We start from the raw sequence: 22,155 nt of genomic DNA, 5'->3' as shown, positions 1-22,155 counted from the left end.
TATCATGCAAAATCATCAGCATAATGATATGTAACACTTGGATATGCTCCATAGCAATATCATACAGCTATGTCTCATAGCAATGTCACATAGCAACATCATGTAGCTATGTCCCATATCATTATCACATACCTATGTCCCATAGCAATATCACACAGCTATGTCTCATAGCAATGTCACATAGCAACATCATGTAACTATGTCCCATATCATTATCACATACCTATGTCCCATAGCAATATCACACATCTATGTCTCATAGCAATGTCACATAGCAACATCATGTAACTATGTCCCATATCATTATCACATACCTATGTCCCATAGCAATATCAAATAACAAAATCACACAGCAACATCGTGTAATAATACAAAGTCCTGAACATTATACAGTAAGGATAATCTTAAAATCATTTGACATTGAATCTATGAATGGCAATCATCTTACAATTATGTTGATTAGATATTAAATCTATGAATGACAATTATCTTAAAATCATTTAACATTAAATCTATAAATGACAATCATCTTAAAATCATGACAATTGAACATTAAATCTATGAATGACAATCATCTTAAAATCATGCCGATTGTACATTAAATCTATGAATGACAATCATCTTAAAATCATACCGATTGTACATTAAATCTATGAATGACAATCATCTTAAAATCATGCCGATTGTACATTAAATCTGTGAATGACAATCATCTTAAAATCATGCCCATTTGACATTAAATTTCTGAATGACAGCTCAGAATTCAGCATAAGTTAAAGTATCTTTTGAGTACTGTTTACATAAGTATTGTTTGAGTACTCTGTACAGAAGTTTTTTTTGTGTACTTTGTACCAAAGTATTTTTTGTGTACTTTGTACAGAAATATTTTTTGAATACTGTGTATACAGGTATTTTTCTAGGGTTATGATCTTTCTTTGACACTACTAAAGCAAGATCAGCCAAAATATCTTTTATAATATTAAAACAACTAATTTATATTTCAAAATTTAACCAATCAAAGACTTGTGGGTATACAATTTCAAAATTTAACCAAACAGATATTTTTGTGAACATACAATTCATAAGTGAACTTTGTGCTGAGTTTTCAAATCATGTCCTTGCTAGTTTTTTCCTATTTATACAAGAATAGTAAATTACTGGTATAGAAGAAATCTAGAACAGTTCTTTGTTAATCAATATTCAAAATCATAAGATGAAAGACATACAAAAGCTATACAGATTGTATGTACTGGGCTATAAATAAAATTAGTATCTCACCTTTCTCTACATCTGTACTGTCCTGTTTGGGCACTGACACACTCACAGTCATATCGGCATCCATCTCTCCATGTCTGACCCTGCCCATAGGCTACTCCATCATAAACACAGACTGGAGCAGGGGTGCTGGCACCTGGTGGTGGCTTGATGGCTGGCGTGGGTGTGACACCCTGTCCATCGATTATTCCTGGGACAGCAGTGGGAATAGGAGAAGGAGTGGGCTGAGGTGCTGGGGTAGAATGGCCAGGAAGGGGACTTGGGTTGCTGCCAGGCTGTGGAGCTATTGTTGAATGGCCAAACCCAGGTGTGGGAATTATGTTTGGTCCTGGTGTTGGTGCTATACAAAGTGGGACACGGCAACATGGGTCATTTGGATCAGTTACCAATGTGCATTGTGCTGCCAAGTTGTTATATGCTGGACACCTACAAAAGATCATGTATTACAGCTTAACAGCAGGTTGTAATGGAAAGTGACCATCTTCAGTCTCCAGCATTAGAGTCTAAAAATTTCAACCCAGTGACCACAATATACATGCAGAGAACATCTCTGGTCTGGTTCTAATATGGTAAGAGAAGAGGGGGTTCTTACTCAAAAGTAAAATGTAGTACTTCAGATATTATTGTAATTTTTCAAAAATTATTGTAACTTAATTAATGAGACTGGTTTAATAATGAAGTTACTGTAACCTAATTAAAGAGACTGGTTTAATAATGAAATTATTGTAACTTAATTAATGAGACTGGTTTAATAATGAAGTTATTGTAACCTAATTAAGGAGACCAGTTTAATACAGCAGTCATACAATGAACAGAGCAAATTTTAAATTGTGCAGCAGAATCAAATTCATCACAACAGACTGATGTGTATAATGTGCGTGCAAAATCTGGATATTAAATTCTGTAGTGAACTAACAGTCTTAAGGTTAGGAATTGTTTAATTTGTCCATCACAAAGGCCTTTTTTATGTACTCATCATGAACTATAGACATCACAGGCGAGGAGAATCACTCATCAATTGTTAGCTATTGCAGGTGAAGAGTATCACTCATCAATTGTTAGCTGTCACAGGTGAGGAGTATCACTCATTATGAACTTTTAGCTGTCACAGGTGATGAGTCTTCTTTGGTGCCATGTCTTTTAGATCAAAAGCACTATTTTCCACCATATTACAGACTTTATCCAACTATTCTTACATTTTAACTTGTCTCCATTATATCAACCGCAACGTGTCAAAATTGCTGTATTGTTTTCAAAAAATCATGTGAGCTTTTTAATTTTTGTTATCATCCATGCTTTTCCTCTTGTTTGTCTTTTCATGCTAATGTTTATGATTTTGTACTCCTTTAGTTCCCTTTTAGAGGTCTAAGTTTGTTGTTTTTTTTTTTCAATAATAAAGAAAAATTTCGTGACAGTTTCCTTCTCATGTTCAGATGATTTCAAATCCACCCTTATCAGCTGGAATTTATGTAATGTAGATAAATGTAAAGAAAAAAAAATTGTAACAAATATAAATATTACTAATGAAAGGGTCTCTAAGAAAATGCAGTGAGAATGTTGCATTTGATACAAACCTCTGATTACACCTATAGTATCCTGTCATGTCATCCTCACATACGCAGTGAAGGTCACATCCATCATCCCATCGCTGGCCCTTACTGTATAGAGCACCATTGTAGTTGCACAGCTCTGCATCAAGACAGAAAGCCACAGTTTAGTTAGAGTTATTTATTAATTACATCTAATAGTATTCTATAATCTGTTTCACATTTGGCCTGTTGATCCTTTCTTGATTCATCAAAGTTAATGATAGAGGAATCTTAGCATATTGTACCTGATTTGCTGAAAAACAATATAACACTTTGACTGTGATCAGCTTCTATGCTGGACTGATTGGCTCTCTGAAATAATGATAAATTAATATCTTGGGGGTGATTTTAGATCAAACACCCTAGAAAGTAGGTCAATTCTGAGCATTTCACAGTCACAGAAAGGTGAAAAGTACAAGTGACACTTAAATATGGAGAATTTTAATACTTTAACAAAACAGATAGATGTCTGACATAAAGAAGGTTCTGGCAATTCTACTACTGTGATTTTTTTATGCGAATTCTCCTATAGCCTTTCCTTGACAATGTATGAATTTTGTTCTTGTAACTAGAGCTAGTCACTTACAATACTTAAACGAGTTTCCTGTTCTGTTTTTCATTCCATAAACAAAGTAATTATATCATTCTATGCTTACTTTTGGGTATGGGTGCCAGAGTTGGCCCATTAGGCATGGGTGTTGGACCCATCCCTGGGGCATGGGTTTGACCAGGTAGTGGGGCTGGTGTGGAAAGCTGACCAGTTTGAACCCCAGGTGTCCCTTGGAAGTTGCAAGATGGCTTCTTGCAGCATGGTTGCATGGGATCTTGGTTCAGCTGGCAGTAGGATGGTAGGTTCACATACCGTGGACACCTATGAACAACATCAGAAATTGTTTGTCATGGGTAGGATCCTTCATATAAAAACATATTTTAAGTTGATATGTATTGTTTTTTAAGAGCAGGTCCCAATGGACAAAATTAATTTTTTATGAAAAAACAAACAGAAGAAAAATCAAACTCTAACACACAGTAACACATTTAAACACATGATTTATTTATAGCAAATCTAAACACAAGATTTATTTTGTAAACATTCAATGTATGTATATTAAGGGCTGTCCAGTTCAAAATCCTACATAATTAATCACAATAAATTTATTAAACCATGTTCAATAGGCAAAAGTATGGATTTCAGTACAAATATAATGCCAAAGTTATACAACCTCTAGAGAATGCAGAGTGTTAATTATGTTCCCAAAGTGCCTGTACATTATGTGCTGAAACTGAAAGTAGACATATCTAGTTTTGCCTAGTTCTGACGTTATTTCCACAATAATGTATGTGCAACCAGAACTGTTGGTTGCCTCACTAGTCTCCCAAAGTCAACAAATAAGTGAACAAAGTTCACTGTCAGAAGATTAAAGATACTCCATTAAAATCTTAATAGAATCATGTATAAAAAGGTAATAATAATCTGTAAATAAGCAATTTAGTCACTTAGAAGTTCTTCTTAAATCAGCTCATATCTAGGTCATTTCTATAAAAGAAAAAGAAAGGAGGTGCAAAACTTACAAGAGGTATAAGCCATTCTAGAGAGAAAAAATAAATATATAGACTGAAAGATATTACACTTTTGTTTCTCTTGACAAGAAGCATTAAATTTCATCTTTCTCATCAGAATTGAATGTACTTGACCATCACAATTGAATGCAGTTGACCATCACAATAGAAAGACACTGACAATCACAACTGAATGCAGCTGATCATCAAAACTGAATGCAGTTGACCATCACAATAGAAAGACACTGACCATCATGATAGAATGCAGTTGACCAACACAGTAGAATGCATTTGACCATCACAATAGAATGTAATGGACTATCACAACAGAATGCAGTTGACCATCACAACAGAAAGAAGTTCACAGTCACAATAAGAATCCACTGACCATCACAACAGAATACACTTGAGCATCATAATTGACAAGTACTTACATTTCAGTACACTCATATCGGCCTGTCATGGCTTCCACACACTCACAGTTGTAATCGCATCCATCCTGCCACCTCTGTCCCTGGGTATATTCCTGGCCCTTGTAGACACATACAGCTAAAATGAAAGCACTGAATTACGAGGTGTAACATGATGATCAAGCTATACATGCAAACAAGTAAGGCAGGTGAAACCCTCCTGGAAATGATGACATTGTGTTTTTCATGTTTCAATTAGTATCAAATTGCACATATGTTTCCAATACATGAAGAATGATATTTTCTGAAATGAACACAGGTTCAAAGACATGGCTCACAGATGTTACTAACTTACTATGAAGATGATACGACTAAACATATTTGATAAAAATAATTTTACTAAAGCATCAATAGTAAGAATGAGGTCAGTCTCGTTAGAGATGTCAAGAGAACTGATTGTAACAGTATATGCATCTAATAAATGGCAGGCAAACTCAAAGATGTAAAATGTTTTCTCAAAGTTCTGACTGCAACAATATATGCCGGTAATAAATGGCAGGCAAATTCAAACATTTTTTCAGCAAGTTTTGGCTCATTTTTCCCACCTACCTCTTGGCTGGGGTGTTGGTTTCAGGTTTGGTGCCAGGGTAGATACACCAGGCTGTGGAGCTGGAGTAGGACTGGAATTTGGTAGAGGAGTTGGGTTTACACTACCTCCAGAGATTTTTCCAGGTGGTGGTGTGGGGAAGTTGTTGGAAGTGTTGTTAGTGGGAATGAAGCTGCACTGTGGAACCTTGCAGCAGAATGGATCTTGTGGATCCTGAACTAGCTTGCACTGGGCGGGAAGGGAGCTAGGGTCATATGTTGCACACCTGCACAAAACACAATACTGAATTAATGTTGCATCAGTATGGATAAAAAAAATGTCAGGAGAGGTATTCATAAAAAATTGAGCATATTCGTTTTTGTGTTGGGACTGATGGCATTTCTTAAATTTACACAAACTACATCATTTTTAAATATTTCACTATATAAATCATATGAGGCAAGACAGAAGGACATGCAGACAGACGAATATATTTGTACCTCCTGCTGCATCTGTAGATTCCCTTCTCTGCCTCTTCACAAGTACACTTGTAGTCACAGTCATCATACCACTGTTGTCCCTGAGTGTAGCTCTGACCTCGGTACACACAGACACCTGCAACAAGATATAAAACACTAATCAGGAAAGAAAGGAACTCAACTGTGAATAGGCCAGGAGGACCTTGGTCATAAAAATGAACATTCTCAAGTGAAGTGTTTATGATATAGGTAGGTGAAACAGATGTTCAACATCATAATATGAAGTGTTATAGAAACAATTTGCAATGACTATAAGAAGTCAATATAAAAAATTACTATAATGATGGTTGCTGTAGTAGCCATAATGAATGTCAGATTGGAATTATTGTCATTTAGGACCAACTAGACATCCTTAGAAGTCTTTCACTGAAATACCATGCTGATATGAAAATCTGTTCAGAAGAAGTAGTGATAAAAAATTTTCAAGATGGCTACTGTGGTGGCCATAATGAATATCCAATTGGCACCATTTTGATTTAGGACCAACAAAAGTTTGGGATGAATGTGTGTATCAGGTTTCATGGCAATCCTCAAAGTAGCTTTGGAGCAGCAGTGATGGCAAAACTGCTAAACAATGGAAACAAAGATGACTCATAACAATCCATTCTCTACATTCTTCTGGTCTATGACCTTTAGAACTAACTTTGAATGAAACTGACCTTGCAGGTTGGAGATGTCAAAAACATTGTCAAATTTATAAAGCATACAACAGATAATACATGACAGATGCCAAATCATGACATAAGATCACATGATCTTGGCCAGTGGATCTAATAAATCTGGACAGTGGTCAATTTGAGTATAATATAACTTAAATTTGAAAAGAGCTTTTTCATTTTTCTGCTAAAAAATGTGCATTTCACAAATATCAGTATGTAGTCATATGGATAGAAAAACTGATGCTAGCCAAGATCAACAATCATGACAGATGAAGGGCTGTTTAACTTTATATATGATTGTAACATGAATCCCTCAAGGCCCCAAAAAAGGTCCAAGGCAGATTCCTAAATGTATAAGGGTCAGTCCCTATCTTTGATTTATAATTGCTCTTGATGAGACCTGGGCATGGTTAGATACTGCCCTCTTTGGGAACCTGTACATATTACATTTTAATGAAATACTATCACAACACACAGAGTTAAAATATGGTCAGGTTACCAACTGTTGTTATTTTTAGCACTAATTAAATGTAGCATTTGGGAACCGATCTGGGTGCAGAGGCAAAGCAAAGTCAGGTGACCAACATTTTGACCTACTCTATGGCAGTCCTGTGATAGGTTGGGATTGGGTTTTGGTACCAAAGTAAAACAAGGAAAAGTTACCAACATTTTGGCTTATTCTTTGGCAGTCTAGGTAAAGGGTAGGGGTTAGGGGAAGATGCAGTTACAAAATAATGTTAGAGTTAATATCAACATGATGTACTTTCAGGTAATCAAGGTGATGGACTGGGGTTACTGACAGCTTGGCTTACTCTCAGGTAATCAAGGTGATGGACTGGGGTTACTGACAGCTTGGCTTACTCTTAGGTAATCAAGGTGATGGAATGGGGTTACTGACAGCTTGGCTTACTCTTAGGTAATCAAGGTGATGGAATGGGGTTACTGACAGCTTGGCTTACTCATGGGGGGTAGCAATGGGTGCTGAGGTAAAATAAGATCTGGTTTACCAACAACTGTACTTTGGCAGTTCTGGTGATGGGTAGGGATTAACTTTGGTGCAGGGGTAACATAAAGACAGGAAAAAACAGTTTGAGTAACTCTGGCACTCCCAATGATAGGTAAAGGTTAGGAGGGTTGGTTGTAGAGGTAAAGTAAGGACACAGTTACACACAGTTTAATTTACTATTTTACAAACCTGGTGAAAGGTAAAGTTAGGGTTGGGTGGAGAGATAAAATAAGGTCAAGGTGACAGTTTGACTTACAATTTGGCATGTACCTTAACAATTTTCCAAGAAGATGAACCTGAGTTCAACCAAAAATATATATCCACTAGGAGATGAAATATAAGAGGTATATATAGGTTGCAAAAATGACATCAGGTTACAGAGGAGCTTGACTTACTCTTTGGCAATCCTGGTGATGGGTAAGGGTTGGGGTTGGGTTGCAGGTTGGGTGCAAATGTTGGAGGCATAGGTGTTGGTGCATTTGTCTGTCCTGGAAGTGGTGCTTTTGTTGTGGGTCGGAAAGTGAAGCTTCCTGGATTTGGGTTGAAGTCACACAATGGCTTGAAACAGCATGGATTGCCAGCATCCTTTACCAGGTGACACTGGGGTGGTATATTGGTGTATTGTGGGCATCTGGAAAAGATCAGATGATTAAATGAAATATGAAAACAACTCCTCATTGCAGAATACTGTGAGATTTCATGTCATTAACTGACTGAAAAATCAATATTAAAAACCTCATCTACCTATACTATGTATCAATACATATCAACTAGATTAATATAAAAATAGCCAACCTGCAGTAAAAGATTGATAGGAATACATTTTCAATCAGAACAAAATATATGAAATGTACTTATGAAAAAGAATTATCTATTTTGAAGAATTTGTCACAAACAATGGATACATATTTTTTAATTTAAACAGATAATTGCAATGTAAACATGGAAACAGAATGCATGCTATAGTCATTTCTACCAAGTCCAATTGAGATCAACAAATTTTAATAAAAAGTTAAAATAGCAATGTGGATATCTGACACACAGTGACTGACAAATGTTGGATGCAGAGGCACACAATAAGTTTTGGCTATAAGGCCAAGTGAGATCACTGTAAGGCCAAGTGAGATGGCTATAGGGCCAAGTGAGATTGCTGTAAGGCCAAGTAAGATTACTGTAAGGCCAAGTAAGATTGCTGTAAGGCCAAGTGAGATGGCTGTAAGGCCAAGTGAAATGGCTATAAAGTCAAGTGAATTAAGAATGATGGATAGAAGAACTTAAAACATTGTTGGATATATTTTAATGAAGATATGAGAGATGGTGTTGGCCAAATGACAGGATGATGAACTTTGACTAATTTTGAATATTGCTCTTAGTGATATGAACCTCAGAAGAGCAACCTCAAAAGAGGTATCTACTCTAGATAATAAATGCTTGTTTGCTTATATTTTGTAGGATGATGAAAGGTATTCATATTAGAATATGGATGTTCTGAGAGAGAGAGAGAGAGAGAGAGAGAGAAAGAAAAAAAAGAGAGAGGGAAGGAGAGAGGGTATCTTCCATACTTCTCTGTGCATTCATATTTTCCACTCATTGCGTCCTGGCAAGTACATGTGAAATCACAGCCATCATCCCAAGTCTGACCCTGACTGTAACGTCCACCCTTGTATTCACAGTAGTCTGTAATGAAATGGGACAAGGAATATAACATACCATACCAAGCAATAGTTGTATTGTCTTGTATTCACAGTAGTCTGTAATGAAATGGGACAAGGAATATAACATACCATACCAAGCAATAGTTGTATTGTCTTGTATTCACAGTAGTCTGTAATGAAATGGGACAAGGAACATAACATACCATACCAAGCAATGGTTGTATTGTCTTGTATTCACAGTACTATGCATTGAAATGGGACATGAAACAGAATATACCATATCAACTTATTTGTGTTGTGTCTTGTATTCACAGTACTATGCATTAAAATGGGAAATGAAACAGAATATACCATATCAACTTATTTGTGTTGTGTCTTGTATTCACAATACTATGCATTGAAATGGGACATGAAACATAATATACCATATCAAATTATTTGTGTTGTGTCTTGTATTCACAGTACTATGCATTGAAATGGGACATGAAACATAATATACCATATCAAATTATTTGTGTTGTGCCTTGTATTCACAATACTATGCATTGAAATGGGACATGAAACAGAATATACCATATCAAATTATTTGTTTTATGTCTTGTATTCACAGTACTATGCATTGAAATGGGACATGAAACAGAATATACCATATCAAATTATTTGTTTTATGTCTTGTATTCACAACACTCTATAATAGAATTGGACATGGTTCGTAACATATACCAGTGTATGCATAGGTACTGCATGGGAATCTGGGTTCTAATGCACACACATGCACAGGTACTGCATGGGAATCTGGGTTCTAATGCACACACAAACACATGTGAATCTGGGTTCTAATGCACACACAAATGCATGGGAATCTGGGTTCTAATGCACACACAAATGCATGGGAATCTGGGTTCTAATTCACATACACATGTAGCACACACATACAATTATCTCATGATTTAAACTGGGCACACATGTGTTTCTACATTAGCTACAGATTTTTTGCCAAGATTCTGAACTAGTGCTGGGAAGTTTTGAATAGATGGTGAAAAACATTTTCATACACAAATCGTAGAATCTATAAAAGCCTGGAACAAGTTAAAAATCGTAGAATCTATAAAAACCTGAAACAAGTTAAAAATCGTAGAATCTATAAAAGCCTGGAACAAGTTAAATATCGTAGAATCTATAAAAGCCTGGAACAAGTTAAATATCATAGAATCTATAAAAGCCTGGAACAAGTTAAATATCGTAGAATCTATAAAAGCCTGGAACAAGTTAAAAATCGTAGAATCTATAAAAGCCTGGAACAAGTTAAAAATCGTAGAATCTATAAAAGCCTGGAACAAGTTGTTTGCTCTGACTGTAAGATTTTTCTACATAAAGTTCACTTACTAAGTGGAACAGGAGATGGATATCTTCCATCAGGTCCAGGTGTTGGAGCAGGTGTATTGACCTGACCATGGATGACTCCAGGTACCTTGGTTGGAATCATGGTAGGTGACAGTGTGGTGCCTTCAAATGACCCTGGTACTGGTGAAAAGTTACACTGTGGTTGTCTGCAGCAGGGGTCTCGGGGATCTGTTACCATCTGACATTGTGGGGGAATGTTGTTGTACTGTGGGCACCTGTGAAGTAGACAAATTTACACACAATATAACCATAACTATACAAATTACATTATTCAAAATATCAGGGTTTTATAATTCCAACAAAAACAGAAGACTGGCACTCTATTCTGGCTAAATAATCATTTCCAACCCTAGTGTTAGACAAGTTCAAAAAGAGACACATGACTTCATCTAACAACATAAACTTTATGGTACATTTCTGCCTGAACTAAAAATGTCAACCATACTGTGTGTGTTGAAAAATAATTCATGTGGTGGGTTATAAACAGAATACATAACCTTGGTCTGGATTTTGCTATCCTACTCACATGCATGGGAGATGATTTTATCTGGATCTTGCTATCCTACTCACATGCATGGGAGATTTTGCTGTCCTACTCACATGCATGGGAGACTTTGCTGTCTTACTCACATACATGGGAGATTTTGCTGTCCTACTTGCATACATACAAGACTTTGCTGTCCTACTCACATACATGGGAGATTGTGCTGTCCTACTTGCATACATATGAGACTTTGCTGTCCTACTCACATACATGGGAGATTGTGCTGTCCTACTTGCATACATACAAGACTTTGCTGTCCTACTCACACACGTGGGAGATTGTGCTGTCCTACTTGCATACATATGAGACTTTGCTGTCCTATTCACATACATGAGAGATGATTTTATATATATAAGAAGACAGCTTTGTTTGCCCTAGTTGTAACATAACATATTTTCTCTATTATCAAATATTCCATTTATCAGAACAACTTGTTCGTCTCCAAACAAATTCAAATAAATGAGGCTGCTTTGATTGTTTCCTAACAAATTCCAACGAACAAGTGTGCTCTGTTTTTAGAATTTGATAGTTTGCCAAAGAATATGAGGGGTGATGGGAATACATCATACAGACAACAAAATGAATAGCCCCTCCCTAGCAGTTTTGGAGCTGAATTTTCTTGAAGGAATACTATAGGGAAAAGTTAGGGACACTTTAGGGAAAACTTAGAGAAAAATATAGGGAAACATTAGGGAACACTATACAGAAAGGTTAGGGAATAATATAGGAGAAAGTTAGGGAAAACTTTAAGGAAAAGGTAGGGAACACCATAAGGAAAATTTATGAAATAATTTAGGGAAACAATAGGGAATTTACTACTTAAAATGTGACTTGACATGCCAGCATTTTATTTATTGAAAGACAAAGACGACATTCTTAATTTTCTGCCCTATTTCTAAATCACATGGTGAAGTCAGTACCCTTGACATCCTGTGTACATTTCAGTAAAGGTGTTTTTCAAGCCTTAATGCAACAATCTTTTTCAAACCACATGCACTTTATTGTCAGTCAGAAATCAGACCCTTTAGACAGGTCTAGCAAATATGAATAGTATGGAAATACAGGGTTTCAGAACTCAGTGAGTATATTATGAGGAAATTCAGTAGTTTGATTCAAACAAACTGTAGCAGTGAATTTCTAGAAATTATACTTCTTTGTGCACATTTTCAATGAAAGTACTATTAAGGATGCAATGAGATCTGTTGGTATGTACACAGACGGAAGAACTATTATGGATACAGTTAGATCTGTTATGAATGGAGAGAGAGAAAGAGCATAAGTAGCCATCATAAATTATGTCTAGCTGTGAATATTATATAACCAAATCTGTCATTGTATAATATGCCAGGAGATGAGGGTGTACACAGTCAACATTAAATCAAACTCAGAATATTCATAAATCAGCCAGCCCATTGTTTAGCAGCAGGCAAATACAGACAAAGAGACAAAAAAGCTTACCTATCATCGCAGACATACAGTCCCCTGTCTGCATCATCACAGCGGCACTTCTTGGTACAACCATCATTCCATTCCTGACCCTGGACATAGCGGGCATTTTGGTAGATGCAGTAACCTTAAACAAACACACATTGTAAGAAGACTGAGCTCATCTGAGTATAATAAAGAAAATGACAAGGTTTCTAATTCATGACATTCTTTAGGAATTTAAATACAAAAGTTTGTAGACACCAAAATTCCCTAACAATCTGAATGTGTATTCTATACGAAATCCCATTTCAAATTTGCTTCATGTATGACATCAAAATAAGATTTCACTTGTCATTGTGTGGATAGTCATTTCTACAACTATTACAAGAGAAGGAGAATAGCTGAAGGTAATCATTAAATCAAACTGAAAGAAGACACCAAAAGGCTGAAAGTAGACACCAAAAAGGCTGAAAGTAGACAACAACAGACAATCAACTGGATAGCATCCTAAAATTGTACAGAGTTGTGGAGGCTAAATACAGAAAGGACTAGCATGTATCTGAAAACATGTTAAATACAAGGAAGACTTAATCCATTAAACAGCAAACCAAGTGGAACAGTTGTCTAAAATAACTTGTTTGGCATTCCAAACAAGGTATGCAAGTTATAAATTTATTAGTACAGAAGATCAATTAGTGTAGTCATATTTTATTTAATTCTAGTTTAGTTTCAAATTAAAAAAGCTTTATTTAAATCTGCACTTTGGGTAAAGTACCAATATACATCAATTTTGGGAGCTAATTTACTGACAATAGTAAGGTTTTGTAAGACCTATAGACTCTTATTTAAAGATAAGACAAAGCAGCTAGAGATATATTTAAAAAATCCCCCACTCAGTCATATATATATATATGTATGTATGTATGTATGTATGTATGTATGTATATATATATATATATATATATATATATATATATATATATATATATATATATATATATATATATATGGTTTTCTTACTTAGACGGGGAGCCTGGGTTGGACCCATGGAAGGAGCTGGAAAACCTGATGGAGGAGGTGGTGTAAGGGTGCCACTGATTTCTCCAAAGGAGCTTCCAAACTGACAATCAGGTTTCTTGCAGCAAGGGTTGGTGAAGTCTGTGATTAGACGACACTGGGGTGGCAAAGCTGGGTACCGTGGACACCTGTGAATAATGGCAACAATTCATGTGATCAATGCTGATCTTTAAGTATAAAAAAAAATTCATACAGTTTCATATAAAATCAAACATGAATAAATGAAAGGAATTGTTGTCACTTTACCCATAATGCATATGATATTAATGTGTGCATATGCGGTCTTAAAAATGTTGCTGGAGTCATCAAGTTATTTCCTGATAATAAAATTAGAAATTTTTAGGAATATACATTGTTAATACAAATTTCCTTCCCATTCTTTTCAAGATTTTTGTTTTAAATGTCCAATCATTCATAAAATGATTTTGCACATATCACCTGATGTCTAGCTAACCACACACACACACAAAATTAGACTAGACTGAAGTATATTCATATCTATAACCAAACTTGACTAACATTAAATACAAGGGAGATAATTTCACTCACATGTCATCACATTTGTATAGACCTTTGCTTTCATCTTCACAAACACACTGGTAGTCACAGCCATCAGTCCATCTATCATTCTGTCTGTACCTTTGGTTCTTGTATTCACAGTAACCTGAAGTTAAAGCATAGAAGATGCAACAATGAATTAATCATGTACCGTATTATATTTAAAATAGTAAAGACTTAACATGACCCTAATGCTGGCACAAAAACAACTTACTGTTGTACTAACTAAATAAAGTGAAGGTTTTCAGCTAAGCATGAATGTCCATATACAAGATTACTCTACCTGGATGATACTGTGGATAGTCATTAAATTATGATATATGCCTAATCTGTGGTTCTATATATACCTAATATGTAGTACTATACATGCCTAATCTGTGGTACTGTACAAGCCTAGTCATTGGTACTGTACATGCCTAATCTGTGGTACTGTATATACCTAATCTGTAGTACTATACATGCCTAGTCTGTGGTACTGTACATACCTAATCTGTGGTACTGTACAAGTCTAGTCTGCTGTACCATACGCGCCTAATCTGTGGTACTATACACGCGTAATCTGAGTACTATATTTGCCTAATCTGTGGTACATGCCTACTCTGTGGTACTATACAAGCCTAATATGTGGACTACACTAGATTAATCTTTGGGACTTTAAATATTTGATAGAGAGTGAGGTCACTTTTTTCTGGGTAAATGGATCTTGGATCTGTCATTAGTTTTAAAATTTTAAAAGTAAATGACTAAACCAGAGTGGGCAGCTCAAATGAAACTGAATAATAAGTATGCTGATATGGTCTTAGAATACATCTTGGGCTGATAAAATGAATCACCATCAATTCTTTAAATATACTTTTAAAACAGGTGAATATGATCTGTTTAGAATGGAATATATAGTAAATTTCATCAATCAGAAACTATGAAGTTCATATACTCAGATTTCTATTATTTTCTTTAAAGGTTTTCTTTATGACTCCTCTTGGCCTTCTCATAACCAAACTGCTGCATACATTTCAAGCTGATGTGTTATGTTTTGTGGCTGCACAATTTGGAATGTTGTAAAGTTTCATCATAATATTTTAATGATAATGAGAAGGCATGTGCTACTTTTGTTTCATTATCTTTATATCCATTAATTAATTAGTTTATGACAGCGAGTGAATTACTGAATGAATAAAATGTACTTGAGTGATACTGACCAACATTGGTGTTGTTGGACTGGCCAACGAAAGATCCTGGAGGGATGGTGGGAATTGCTGTCTGTCCATTGGCTCCAGGTGTAGGTTGTGGACACACAGGGACGGTACAGCATCCGGGGTCCTGTGGGTCTGGGATAGTTGTGCAGGAATCAGGTATTCCAAAGTATTCTGGGCACCTACATAAAGAGAGAACCAATACTTTAAACTAATAAAACCTTACAGAAGGAAAAATATTCCAAAGTAAATGAGGCTCCACAAGGAAACCCATTTTACACCTTCATCCACAAGGAAACCTATTTTACACCTACATGCACAAGGAAACCCATTTTACACATTTAAGTCCTTACTGAAATATAAGTATTGCAAAGTACCCTAGGCTGTGAAGCTGTGAAAATCCACATTTATACACTGTAAAAATTCACAGAAATGAAATATATTCCAAAGTACTCTAAATATCATCACTGAGGTATTCACAGAAGTAAAAAATAAAATAAAATACAAGGACCTTTGCATTTCCTAGATTTATTAATTTTTTAACAGCTGTAATATAAAAAATGGTCATAAATAGCAAGCATCAGATACAAATGGTAAAAAAGGTTTTAATCTTTGCAAAACACGTTTTAGATCCACTGTTCATTAGCTAAATGTATTCTATGTGTTTTCTGTTTAAATCTTGTGTACATGACCCTACATAAGAACAAATTTAGATCTAGACAGTTATTGTAGACTTTTTAGCAACATGTTTTGACTTTCAACCAAAAGAACATTTTACATTTTCATATGATTGGGAATTTTGTATAAACGTTAGTCATCATTTTCCCAACCATTCAGAATAAGCTTAAACTGAATTTGCAAGGATCATGAGCAAAGGCAGGCCTTCAGTTTAGATGTAGTATTCTGGATGTAGAGCACATAACAAAAAAATGTTATATGGTTTTTAAATACAGACAGAAGTTATTCAGTTCACTCCATAAATTTACTACAATGTGAAATAAAATATTCCACACCAATTAAAAACATATTTGTCATAACGTCATGAGATGTGTGATGTAATGTAATGTCATGTTGTAATATAATATAATGTCATGTGTAATGTAATGTCATGTCATATTTAACTTAATGCAGGGGTGTCAAACTCAATCGCTCAGCGGGCCAAAACTCAAATCACATGTAAGGTTGCGGGCCGAACAGGATAAACATTCAATAAGCGGAAAATTAAACATTTTTTAAACATTAATATAAATTAAAACAGAAAAAAGTTTTATTAATAAAAAATCATTGGCATACCCATTTTCGCTCTTATGCCAATTTGTCAGAGCTGGATGTTTGGCAAGGCTGCTAATTAGGGAATTTGATTTGCACTTTATATCGCAGGGCCATTAAAAAATATTTTTGCCTAAAATTCTCTCTCGGGCTGGATATAATTGTACGCCGGGCCTGATGTGGCCCGCGGGCCTTGAGTTTGACACATGTGATTTAATGCCACATCATGTAATGCCATGTCATGTCTTATGTAATGTAATATAGTATAATATTATGTCAGGTGAACTGTAATGTAATGTCATGTGTAATGTAATGTAATGCCATGAAATGTAATGCTATATCATATATAATGTAATGTAATGCCATGAAATATAATGCCATGTGATGTAATGTCATGTCATGTGCAATGCAATGCCATGTCATGTGCAATGTAATGCCATGTGATGTAATGTCATGTCATGTGCAATGTAATGCCATGTGATGTAATGTCATGTCATGGCAATGCAATGCCATGTCATGTGCAATGTAATGCCATGTGATGTAATGTCATGTCATGCTATAATCTTGCTATCTTGGATTTGTGGCAGCAGAAATGAATCTGTGATGTGATGTGAACTTTTTGTTAATACCTCTTGACACATCTGTAGAATCCCATCATAGCATTGTCACATGAGCAGCGATATGTGCAGCCATCATACCACACTTGTCCTTGGCCATACTGTTGATTCTTGTACACACACATCTCTGAAATATTTAGAGAAAAGTTTCTAAAAGTTACATAACTCAACCTCATCTGTGATGAAACAATATTTGCCATTAATGAGATATGATGGGATGGACAGATACAGGTAAATTAAAATTCCATCCATAGATACAATTCCATCCAAAGATACAGTGGGTCATAAAACCAGGATGTACACAGATTCAAATATTTTAACAAGTGGTTGTCACAGGCTTGATTAGAATTTTATCAATAAATCACACCAATTGTGTTTTTTTAGCTGTATGACAAAGAAGAAAGTGCCTGAACAAAACAGAACATCATCATGGGGAAGAAATGTATTTATTTGAGACATATATGACATGGTTATAAGCCAAAGAAAAGGTAGACATGAATACTATAAACTGGGGCAATGTGACCATGAGAAATACCTAGCAATCTGTTATTACTCATGGTCTCATGATCACATGGCTCTCATTTATAGTATTAACAGATTACTAGGTACTTCTCATGTTCACATTACCATAAAATTTGAATCAATGCTTCAAACTTGTCTTGATTCTTGCCTCATTTATAGCTTAAGTAAAATGCATCAGATCATAAAGTCACTTTTAAATGGACATGGAAATATTGAGCCCTATCTGTAAACTACAGGTAATTATTTCATTTTAAGTTATGTCAAGTTTAATTTTAGTTACTCTGCCATATGCAACATTAAGCTGTCATTATATTCAATGATTAGCATACTATGTATTATACGTAACATGTTTCATATCATTACTACAAATGAGTTTTGCTTATCAGATTTACTTCTTCTTCCAAATGAAAGAACAGATTAGGCCTCTTACAATTTTGCAACTGACAAAACTTACGTGGTTTGGGGTTAGTCACAATTTGTGGGGCTGGTGTTGTCTGAGGGACTGGTCTAGGTGTGGTTACTGCAGCAGAAAACACCATGGAAGTTGATTCTCCTGTGAACTTACACTCGGGGATCTTGCAGCAGGCATTTTTGGGATCGGGAACAAGATGGCAAAAAGGAACTGGCAGATTTTCATATTTCAGACACCTGCAATTAATTTACAATATATACTTATTAACAAAATCTACTCTTTGATTGACATTTTAAAAAAGAACAATATAAGCTTGAAACTGACATGCTTACAACAACATACACCAAAAAAATGAAAGTAACTATTTGATGAAAATTATGTAATGAAATGGCCAATGCTTATCAAAATATCCACGAAGACAGAATCAATGTGGATTAATTTGCCAAGAAGACAGAATCAATGTGAATTAATTTGCCAAGAAGACAGAATCAATGTGGATTAATTTGGCAAGAAGACAGAATCGTTGTGAATTAATTTGCCAAGAAGACAGAATCAATGTGAATTAATTTGCCAAGAAGACAGAATCAATGTGAATTAATTTGCCAAGAAGACAATATCGATGCGAATAATTTGCCAAGAAAACAGAATCGATGTGAATTAATTTTCCAAGAAAACAGAATCGATGTGAATTAATTTGCTTCTAATAAAAGAAGGGGTCTCTTAATGTACATCCCTCCCCCACTGTGCAAATTTCTTCCACAAATGAGATGGAAGATTCCATTATTGCATGTACTCACTCATCAGGCAAATTCTTCCCAATTGGAATGGAAGATTCCATTAGACAATGAACCTAAATTACACCCTTGCTTCAATTTGAATAAAATAAACTTGTTATAAATGAGTTCTTCTAGAAATCAATCACCTCTGCAGTAATTTTTTTTTGTTTAATGAAAGACATTGAAAAACATTCAAAATATAAATGAGCAGATGTAAAATGATCATCATGGATGGAATTTTTTATAAAAAGACCAAATAGCTCCTCCAACTAGAAATGTGCTCACATTACATGTATGTCTTCCAGTGATCTAAATGCCACAAAACAGCAACTCTACAAACAGCTAGCAGAAACATCAAGGACATATGCTACAGTTAAACTATGCAAGTGGCAGAGGTGTAGAGGGTAATTTGTCACGAGTCTTTGGCCAATTGTGCAATAGCAAGGGTGATCAAGGTTATCATCTGCACACACAAGTAGCAAGAGTGATAAAGGATGTTATCTGCATAAATAAAAGTAACAATGGTGATTAAAGTCATTTGACAGAAAGAAAGAAAGAAGTAAAGTCCAAAATTGTATGAACAATTCTACAACGATGTGTAAAGTCTATACATGATGAACAGATTGAAGGAAAAGTAAGAAGAGGGATATTTGTGAAATCTGAACAATGTAATATTGTTATTAGCCAAATGACAAATATTCTGAGTTTATATGACAGAGAGAATAATGGTTAAAAAGTTTGCAAATTGATGGCTAAAAATACACAGCTCTGCATGCAATATATTTGTCTACTGATCATGTGACAATGTAAATGTAAATTATGAGTTATCCAAAACTAACTTGTCTACACATCTGTAGTGCCCAATGGATGCATCATCACAGACACAGTTATAGTCACACCCATCCTCCCAACGCTGTCCCTGATTATATCTCTGTCCCTTGTACTCACAATAACCTGTAACAAAAATAAATAAAGTATTACCACTATAGTCGCATTGGAATTTGCATAGAAACAAGTGTATCCTAGAGTCACCTTGGACTTAACATAGAAACAAGTGTATCCTAGAGTTACCTTGGACTTAACATAGAAACAAGTGTATCCTACAGTCACCTTGGACTTAACTTAGAAACAAGTGTTGTCCTAGAGTCACCTTGGACTTAACATAAAAACAAATGTATCCTTGAGTCACCAGGACTTTACACAGAGACAAGTGTAAATTTTAGTCACCTTGGACTTTACACAGAAACAGGTGTATCAAAGAGTCACCTTGGACTTGCATAGAAACAAGTGTGTCCTAGAGTCACCTTGAACCTTACATAGAAACAAGTGTATCCTAGAGTCACCTTGGACTATACACAGAAACAAGTGTATCCTTAAGCTACACAAAATTCAGAGCACTAGTCTGGAGAGTGTATCCATATGCATAACGATTTGCTGTAGCTTTTAAAAACATAAAGAATGTACAACTGCTTTGCAAAGTTTACGTTGACATGTGCAGAAAAAAATGGTATGTAAATTTTTTTTAAAATTTAACCCCATACATAAGTTTGTACAGACAGAGACCAAATCTAATCCGGTATATCTTAATGGAAGAGATAATGCATTAAACTTGGATCTAGCACAAACAAAATTTAAAAATGAATTGCTGTGAAAGTCAACTTAGTGTCAAAATGACAATACAAGTTCTTTAGGGTAAAACTGATGAAACAGAAATGACAGTAACCAAAGAGCATGTGTCATAAAGATTACAGATTTATAATAAGTTTCAAATAACCAATCTAAGATAAAACAATCTTATAAATTAAACTACATTACAGATGAGGATTTAGCTTAAGTCTTCACTTTTTATTCTGTGAAAGATTCCAGAGTGTATTTATGCCCTTATGCCAATACAATGTGAAGAAAACAAGAGTACAAATAATCAAAGTAACCATGGGTTATACAGTTATGTCCAATGCTTTATTTAATTAACAATCTAGACCAGTGAATCCAAAATACAAGATAAATCAAGAAAAATCTCAGTGACTGACATACCTATTCCTCCAATGCCTCCAGAGCCTGCAGTGGGAGGTGCAGGTGTATTGGCAGGAACCGTGATCACATAGTCGATTATGTTCTGGGTGCCATTATATAGATCTGAGGGACTTGGGGGTCGTACTTCACTGTGGCCAGTCATGCTAGGATGGTACACAGGGTAAACAGGAATTGGTGCTCCGGTGAAACTACACTTGGGGATCTTGCAGCAAGGCTGATTTGGGTCTGCTTCCAGGTGACATTCCGATGGAAGATTGGGAAATACTGGGCATCTGCAAGAAACATTTGAAATTTTTAATTCCACTTTCAGCAAGTGTCTATGTTTATCAGTTAGGATAAATGCAATGCTATGATATAATCAATCCAGCACACTCTCACCGTGTCCAGCATGCTGAGGTCACATTCACATTATGAACAAAAACAATTTATATTTTGCAAACCAACAAGATGGCAGTCAGCAATAAGAGCTGTTAATAATAATAATAATAGTAATAATAATAATAATAATAATAATAATAATTCTTTATTTAAAGATGGAAACTCAGTAACATCTAATAGCTCCTGATGTCCTCTACCATGCCAAGTCAAATAACATAAACTAATTTTAATAACTGACAGATATTCAAGTAACAGGTATGTATAACATTTATATATAATAGAAAATTATATCTATTAAATAATGTAATACTAATTATAGTATACCTAATATTTTGTGAGCTTGATTAATTACAGACAAAATATCAAGAATATATGAAAATTAAAGTTGTTCTGGAGAATATAATTATTTGGTTAGCATACTGATAAAACCAGAAAAAGAAAATCTAGGATCAATGCAGAAGATTTCCAAACTGAGAGCTTACTTTGGCTTGCAGTTGTACATGCCAGTACTGGCATCTGTACACTCACAGCTGTAATCACAACCATCAGTCCAGATCTGGTCCTGTAGATACATCTGACCTTTGTACAGACAGCCATCTACATTGACAAAAAATACACAGTAGTCACATTATACATATAAATTTCACATTAATTACATCAAACT

The 22,155-nt window shown here is 35.1% G+C and overlaps 1 protein-coding gene across 2 annotated transcripts in view; it reads right to left on the bottom strand.

The window, feature by feature from the left end:
- Positions 1-22,155, bottom strand: part of LOC149785887 (uncharacterized) — an 87,578-nt gene that overhangs the window by 47,478 nt on the left and 17,945 nt on the right. For both annotated transcript variants that reach the window (XM_089979877.1, XM_089979878.1), the window contains exons 18-35: positions 21,974-22,088; positions 21,114-21,385; positions 19,919-20,033; positions 18,346-18,539; positions 17,382-17,496; positions 15,490-15,665; positions 14,282-14,396; positions 13,676-13,860; positions 12,686-12,800; positions 10,666-10,898; positions 9,187-9,301; positions 8,020-8,255; positions 5,921-6,035; positions 5,444-5,706; positions 4,859-4,973; positions 3,521-3,735; positions 2,850-2,964; positions 1,279-1,701 (exon numbers count right to left, since the gene is read on the bottom strand). In XM_089979877.1, the coding sequence (XP_089836003.1) occupies positions 1,279-1,701; positions 2,850-2,964; positions 3,521-3,735; positions 4,859-4,973; positions 5,444-5,706; positions 5,921-6,035; positions 8,020-8,255; positions 9,187-9,301; positions 10,666-10,898; positions 12,686-12,800; positions 13,676-13,860; positions 14,282-14,396; positions 15,490-15,665; positions 17,382-17,496; positions 18,346-18,539; positions 19,919-20,033; positions 21,114-21,385; positions 21,974-22,088 (3,232 nt within the window). The remainder of the gene's footprint in view (positions 1-1,278; positions 1,702-2,849; positions 2,965-3,520; positions 3,736-4,858; positions 4,974-5,443; positions 5,707-5,920; positions 6,036-8,019; positions 8,256-9,186; positions 9,302-10,665; positions 10,899-12,685; positions 12,801-13,675; positions 13,861-14,281; positions 14,397-15,489; positions 15,666-17,381; positions 17,497-18,345; positions 18,540-19,918; positions 20,034-21,113; positions 21,386-21,973; positions 22,089-22,155) is intronic.

Source organism: Sinohyriopsis cumingii, chromosome 13, assembly GCF_028554795.1.
Source record: "Sinohyriopsis cumingii isolate HCF-2022 chromosome 13, ASM2855479v2, whole genome shotgun sequence".
NCBI lineage: Eukaryota > Metazoa > Mollusca > Bivalvia > Unionida > Unionidae > Sinohyriopsis > Sinohyriopsis cumingii.
Note: the sequence above shows the minus strand (reverse complement) of the source record. Positions and strands in the feature narration are given on the sequence as shown.